Raw genomic sequence first — 7,832 nt, forward strand, 5'->3', positions numbered from 1 at the left:
TAGAAGAAACAAACGTGCACGGTTCTTGTTTGTTGACATGAGAACTATTTTTAAAAGTTCATTAACTAATGGGTAGTGCTCTGCAGTGTCGCAAACTTCATTTTTAAAGATAACAATTAATAACAACCATAACGTTCAAATTCACTAGCACACCAGATCCGATTAAAAAAACCAAACAAGCCTTGGCATAATCGATATGGTATAGATCCAAACGGTTCCCATATATATATAATCCAACCGCATCTTATATTGTGGACCATTGGTGTCTTTCTACTTATTTATTCACATGCCAATTTAGTGTCGAAGCTGCTCAAGCAAATAGCAAAGGCTTGAAAGGCAGAGAGAGGATAGCGATAGTCCATATTGAACATGTCTTTACCCACTTTCCCAAACTGTAGTATGATCTTCTCATGGTCTGATGGCCCTGGCTGCTGTGCTGGTGGTGATGGCCTGGTGGTCAATGTTTTAGTAGCATCACTACCAGAACAGGGCTGAACCGCTGCAGTGGATACCAACTGGAAGTTCTTAACCGAGGCAATTGTCACTCTCCCTCTGAAGTTAAGGCACCAGCATTGCAACTGTGGGTGCCACCTTGGCGGTTTGTTTCTCAGCAACAAAGGTCCCTGCTTTCCTTCTTTTTCTTGCGGTCCAACAATGTCTGAGAACCGGGCGCTGCTGAAATCTCCCGAGTGGTCGAGTATCTTTGAGGAACCCATGCTGCGGAAAGATTCATCAAGGGGCCGTTGGAGAACCTCAGGTTGGCCAGGGACAGTGCCGTCGGGTTCTAGAGCCAAAGAGGGGATAGAGTGCATAGTGCAATGCATCTTGCGAGGTCCACGGGTTCCAAGCAGGTTCAGCTCATATGTAACCTGAGCGATGTTGTAATTTCCAGAAGGGACTTTAGGAGAGACTTTGTTTGAGTTGAACCTACGACTCTGGTTTGGTGGTGACAGTATTTGGCAACCGTTGTTCGCAGGCGCTGTGTCGTATGTTATGAATTTTGTCCCAAGAAAGTTAGACCTGAAAATGAAGTAAAACAATGTTTGTCAGAATTATCAAGAACTCAATCATGTTTTGGAAAGACTAAACTTTCTTTTTCTTAATGTTGTTAATTTTCCTTACCTCAGTTTGCCAATGTAAGTGCTACTTGAGCTTGAAATGTTGTCAGCATCCATTGATATCACATACTCTGTGTCTGTAGTTCTCCGTGTGCGCTTTGCCGAGAGAAGAAACTTTCCACTTTCAACAAGTAAGGCTGTACAAACATTAGTAAAATGAGCCACTAGTACATATATATATCAAGAGTCACAAAACTAATTAACATAGAAAATTTGAGTTTTCCGTTATCTTCAAGAACTTGGTAAGTATAGAATTTAAACATAACTAAGACATGTCTTCTACTACATTTTGAGTCCAAATGACCAAACAGAGTTTACTGAAGAAGAGGTTTAGTAAACGAATCACTAACCAGGACTAAGAGAAAGGTAAAGATGGTAAGTCATATTAGACTTGTCCCTTTTGATAAAACATTGTATGGTTCCCTCCCTAGGCCCCGGCTGCACAAATAAAAAAATCCTCAAAATAACCAAGATAATGTCGAATGGAAGTAACGAATAACAAGAACACACTAGACAAACAAAAAAAAAAAGCTTCCTTTGCAAATTTAAGAAAGCTTCACATAGCTTCTCAAGAGTCTTAAGACACAAAGGTCAGATCTTTGGGTATATTATATACCGTATATATGTAGGAAAGCAAAGAGATCAAAGCTAAACCTACAAAAGACAAGCAAAAAGTAAAAACATTAACTTGTAAGAAATTCAAAGACAAACCTATGTTTTCTTGAGTTTGAAAGTATCTCTGTTTTTTTTTTTTTTTTTTTGGTTCTCGCTCTGATCTTCTTAAGCTGTATCAGCTCTTACTTGTAAAGAGTCACGGAACTCAAGACTTTATCAAATACAGTAATAACTTAATGAGCTTGTATTAAAAATAAGTGCTTTTATATTTGTAAAAGGTAACTTAGTTTATTTAATTTTACGTCCAAAATGAGTAAAATTCATTTTCACTATTTCGTATGATTCGATGAGCAAATGACACGAGTACATACACTATGGTGGATTTACTTAGGACGTGAGATGGATTCCCAAAACTTGTTTAATTGTAGGCTTTGTAGGCTTGTAGCCAAGGTGTTGAAGATGCATGGGCCTATTACTTCTTTATGAATTTGTTAAAGCATGTAGAGACAAAGTCTTGTTACAATGGTATTTTTGACAAGTATGAAAACTAAGTTAAACCAGAAAAAAGAAAGGAAAAAGTTAGAACTTAATCTAACTTTATATGAGAATCTAATGCAGAATTAATTAGAAAAAATTCATAAGAAACTATAAACGTGCTGAATATTATGTAAAATGCTATTTGAAAGAAGAGAGAAGATCATTTTTTTTCCTTTCTAAATTTGAATTGAATTATTAATATCTAAATTAAAATTTCATACTTTTATTATTTGTAAGCAATTTTCTAAAGAATATATTATTCAATATTTATATATATACATATATATACATAAATAACACACTTTCGATCCAGTGGCGGATCCAGCTAAAATTTTGATGGGGTGCAAAAAGAACAAAAGCTTGTTATAGATGGGATTTGAACTGCTTACCTCTTGATCTAAGTGGTGCACCCATTACCACTAGACCACTATAGTTAGCAAGTTTAATAGAAAATCAAACATTTTTTATATTTTATCTGGTGCAACTGCACCCCTCTCAACCAACTTAGATTCGCCCCTGCTTCGATCTCTAGTGGAAATTGCATTTAGCTTTTCAACTTTAAAATTTCGAGGAAAGGAGGCCAAGGTGTTGAAGGGTCTCTATTAATTTTCTGTTTTTAATGAAATTGTTAAAGCATGTGGAGACAAAATCTTGTTATTTTTTTTTTTTGTCACTGAAAATATATTGATAAACTTGTTTTCAACAAAAACAAAACAAGTAGGATACAAATGCCCAAAAGAGGAAAACTAAAGCCGGCACACGACATAATGTCTTTGGAGTCAACAGTCGAAAGAAAACGAGATTTCTCCGGAAACTAAGCCCCATATAAGGGAACCAATAAAACTATAATTACAACGCAGAACTTTTAAACTCAATTCGAAAGAGCACATAACCTTACACCAAGAACATAAGCAGAACGACTTTAAACCGAAGCGAGATAATACCAAGAAAGCAAGGCAACCTCTTCTTTACAGAAACCAGTGAATGAGATTTATCAAATATGCCCCATGCCAAACAAATGATAACATCTACCTCCTCCTATCATTATGAGAGTAAATCTCTCCAAACCAAGACCTCAAAACCCGACAAGCAAGACCCATAATTGGAGAAAAACTACGCTTGACTTTCGGATACGACGACGGCGACATCAGCACCAATGAACGCTTAGATAAGAAGCCTTCCAAAAAGCTAGCAGACCTAAACAGGTCTCGAAATCAGAGAAAAGGAGGGAAGTCTAATCCCACGATTCATACCATTCTCAAAAGCGAGAATGACAACACGAGCCGGTTAACACCCACAACGACCCACCGCAACCAACACTAAGAAGAGAGACTACCTGCAACTAAGGAAACTATACCCAAATTTAGAACACTCAAAGCTTCCTCTTGAAAAGGGAACAAGCCTAAAAGGAACCGATGGCTAATTCAAAGGGATAAGGAGATCGCGGAAATACAAAGGCTGGACTGACTAGAGCCCAAATCCAACCTTCATCGACGGCATAGAAGCGACTGCAAACATTGGAGCGGGAACAGATCTAGGTCTGGGAGCTAAAAAGGCGACAATTCAAGACTTACAGCGTAGATCTAATAGATCCAACCTCCATCCTCTCGACCCAAACAAGAACCTGGCCACTCGACCGCTTTCACAAAAACTCAGAACCACTATTTGAAAAAGAACTACGGATCCCCAATCGAAAGCCAAAAGGACTGCAAACCAAAAGCAAAGCTAAAGAGAGACTAAGATACCCTCTCATGGCAGCTGCGAGGAGCGCCGGCCACCTGAGAGGGCAAACGCAGATCTGAAGTCTGTTGACGGCTAGGGCGAACTCTTTCGTCGGGAGAGAAAAAAAGACGATAAAAGATGACTTTCTTGAAGTACCACTCATACTCATATACAAAATTAAAATCTTGTTAATTACAATGGTATTTTTTTTTTCTGTTAATTACAATGGTATTAATAGGAAAACTAAGTTAAACCAGAAAAAAAAAACAAAATGTTAGAATTTAATACACCTACATATTAGAATCTGATACTATTAATTAAAATCATTTAGAGGAAAGTGTCAAAGTTTAATGTGTTGAGTGTTATTACAAAAAAACCTTAATTTAAGAAGTTCATTAATTAAGGCCTTACGGGTAAAAAAAAAAGATAATCATTTTGTTTTTTTTCTTCTAAAACGTTTGAATTTAATTATTTAAATAAACAATTTCCTACTTCTCTATTTGTAAGCAATTCCCTGAACAATCATTTTAAATATACAAGTAGAATTTGGACCAAGACGTGAGACAGAGAACGATTAAAATTTTAAATATCAGTATATATATATATATATATATATATATCTATATATATATTTTGCAAGTACATTTAGCAAATAAATCCTGAACTTGCCACTTATTTACAAGACTGCTATTGTATTAATTTTTTTTTGATTTAACTAATTACAAAATAAATCATATCAAATTCGGATTCTTTATTTCAATATTGTCTTTCCATAAAAACTGCACTAAACAGATTAACTCTCCTTCGATCTGATGGACGCCGGGATTTCCAATTTATCTTCTTGATTCGGAAATATTTTAACCGTCTAATATATCTTCAAAATCAAAACAAAGAAACAGCATTTACAACCAAAATATCTCATATTTCCACTAATATTCTATCAAACCAAAATTGTACTCATTATTTCCCTTATTATTCGCTAACTCTAATATTTTTTCTCCTTAAACGGATCTCATTTACTCAACCTAATCATAATCCTATAAATACGTAACATTGCCAACCCAACTTAAAATAAGCAACCACACTCATACAATATTCCCAAGGAACCGTAAACACTTTTTCATCACCAATGGCTGCTACTTTTGATTTCCTAAAAGATGTTACAAGTGAAGGTACTCCATGCATGGCGTCAAAGTACTGGTGAATCTTTTGAGTTGATTGTCTCATATTCTCCGGTAAGAACAATAGCTTTCATACAATAACTATGTTTTATTATAAATGCAGGTACCTCTTTCACAATAAGACCAAGCTATCGAAACCCATGATTTCACAATATCATAATCCACATTATGACTACATTTGATTTTTAATTTTTTTGAAGTTTTAATCTTTTGAATTATTACGAGAAAACAGGTTCTACTTTGAGTTCACTATATGTAGCTTTGTCGTTTCAATAAAACTTATTTGAATGTCGGTCAAAGCCAATTGATTAAACTGTTTGAAAATAACTTCAATTTTAAAAACTGATTTCACAGAACCTAATCAACTTTCTAATACGAACTTTAGTGATCAAAAGAAATAAATTACTAACCTCAGTCTGGAATAAATTTGAAGACGCTAAGTGATGGTACCACTAGATTCACCAGCCACTGAACTTCACTCTTAGGAAACAAACAACAATTAGTTATATAAAAAACAGTATCAGTAAGGTTTATATGCAGAATTTTAACAGGTTCATCAATCACTCACCATCTTAACTTTGAAATTGATCAACTTTTACAGACACTTTGGTTATAGATTTCTTAAAATTTCAATCTACCCTGCAAAGTACACCATTAGTCATTAACATTATTTAAAAAAAAACATGTTTCTTAAGAAATCTTGAAATCTGTAAAGATGAATTGTACTTAGCTTTCTAACGAGTATAACATTGCATAAAGATTGAATATTGGCTGTTGATATTTGTATTGTTAGAAGAATCCTCAAACGACATCCATATCTGATAAGTAAAGAATCAATGGCTGACTTTAGTGTAAGACGCAATCCTCACCGAAACTCTTCTCAAAATTCAAACAACCTACAATCTGATTAACAACCAATCTATTACCATCTCTCAGTACAGAAATGATTGGACATTGGAAACCCAACATCAATTTCGGAAGCAATTAACATAAAAATCAACAGAAAGAACATATAAATTTACCTGGAACAATTGGATTACTTTGAATAGATCTATAATTGAGGGAATGAAAACGCTCAAATTTTTTTTTGATGAAGCATGTTTTTAGATGTCAAACGGAAACTAAATTATTCTGTCGTTTCTATTAAAAACGATGAAGAATCAAAACAATGGAATTTTGATTACTCATTTTTACAAAACCAGATAGACAGAGATGATAAGGAAAGAATAATCGATCGAGCTGAGATCGAGACATAAAACAAAATAATATATATTTTTTTTATTTTTCGGACAAAAAGACATCAGGCCAATATTTTTGGGCCCGAACAAGCCCAATTATTTAAAAAAAAAAATTCCCATTGAAATGTTTTTAGAAGCTAATATATTATTAATATTTAGATTTTCAATCAATACTAATAAGAAACAATTGATGTAAATTAAACTTTACATAAAAAACACTTCACCATTATAATCAACTTGCACAACTATAAATACAAAAGTGTTAAATAATATAGAAATAAAACAAACAAAAATTACAAAGTCAAATTATATTATACTCATATAATTATAAATTTATAATATATTATGTAATACTATTATCTCTACATTGTAAATAAAAAAGAACAATTAAAAAATTGTATATTTGTTGACTAAACTAAATTTAATGACCAATAAAGATATATATAATAAACAACAACATGTAGTCAATGGAAATTATACACTACATAATTATAGTACATTCAACAAATAGAAAACATATTATTTACATATATATATATATATAATATAATAAATAAATTATATTTTCTATTTTTTTAATTAAAAATATAGATCCGCGGTGTACTCCGGGTGAATATCTAGTTCCTAGTTAAAATATTGGGAGAATTTGGACCAAGACGTGAGACAGAGAACGAGACAGATTGCCATATGTATGTGACTCAAGCTCAACACAACACATTACCATAAGAGTGTATCATTTTCCCACATATTATTTGATTTTCAACTTCTGTGTTAATTTCTGAATGATTATAAGGCTCTAGTGAGCTCATAAACCCAAATGGTAACAATACATTTTAGTTAAAACATTACATTTGAGTAAAAAAAGAAAAAGAAAAAACTCCACATCTATATATACACTACATGCATGCGGATATTATTAATGTGATAAGGCCTAAGAGGAACAACGATAACTTCGAAAGTGAACATTGTTGAGGTTCTTAATTGTGATTCAGTTTTCTGATTTGGTTTAAACCAGTTGGAATTGATTATGGTTGAGTTCCGGTTATCTCTGGTTATTGGATTGGGAGAAGATAAGAAGAAAAGGCAGAGACTCTAGTCGCGAAAGAGGTTATGCCGTTATAAGCAACAAACTCTTCTTCGTCTTCTCTAGATTTTATTTTTCATACTTTTGTAAAAAAAGAGAGAGAGAGCGAGAGAAGCTGTGAGACTCTATTGTTGTACAAGCTCGATCTTGAGCTGATTCATCTTCTTTGATAGTGGATTGCTGGATCGAATCTGGCTCCAGACGTAGGCTTTGTCACATCGACTTAGCTGAACTGGGTAAACAAACCTGTGTGTTCTTTGTTTCTCGTTTCTTGCTTTATCATTCGAATTTGTTCTGTTTCTCAAATCAATCGAGAACAACAAGTACAAGAATAAAT

General features: G+C 33.7%; 1 protein-coding gene and 1 long non-coding RNA gene across 2 annotated transcripts; both read right to left on the reverse strand.

The window, feature by feature from the left end:
- Positions 1 to 86: 86 nt before the first annotated feature.
- Positions 87 to 1,977, reverse strand: LOC104777534 (tubby-like F-box protein 5). The gene is made up of 4 exons (XM_010501809.3): positions 1,830 to 1,977; positions 1,469 to 1,556; positions 1,123 to 1,255; positions 87 to 1,020 (listed from the first exon to the last, which is right to left on the reverse strand). Exons 2-4 carry the CDS (start codon positions 1,500 to 1,502, stop codon positions 279 to 281), a joined length of 909 nt encoding a protein of 302 aa, XP_010500111.2. The 5' UTR covers positions 1,503 to 1,556; positions 1,830 to 1,977; the 3' UTR covers positions 87 to 278.
- Positions 1,978 to 4,657: 2,680 nt separating this feature from the next.
- Positions 4,658 to 6,061, reverse strand: LOC147947586 (uncharacterized). The gene is made up of 3 exons (XR_015594122.1): positions 5,742 to 6,061; positions 5,584 to 5,653; positions 4,658 to 4,866 (listed from the first exon to the last, which is right to left on the reverse strand). It is a non-coding gene; the product is annotated as an uncharacterized LOC147947586 (long non-coding RNA).
- Between the last annotated feature and the right edge of the window lie 1,771 nt (positions 6,062 to 7,832).

The sequence above is a fragment of the Camelina sativa genome, chromosome 3, assembly GCF_030686135.1.
Source record: "Camelina sativa cultivar CO46 ecotype springtype chromosome 3, ASM3068613v1".
NCBI lineage: Eukaryota > Viridiplantae > Streptophyta > Magnoliopsida > Brassicales > Brassicaceae > Camelina > Camelina sativa.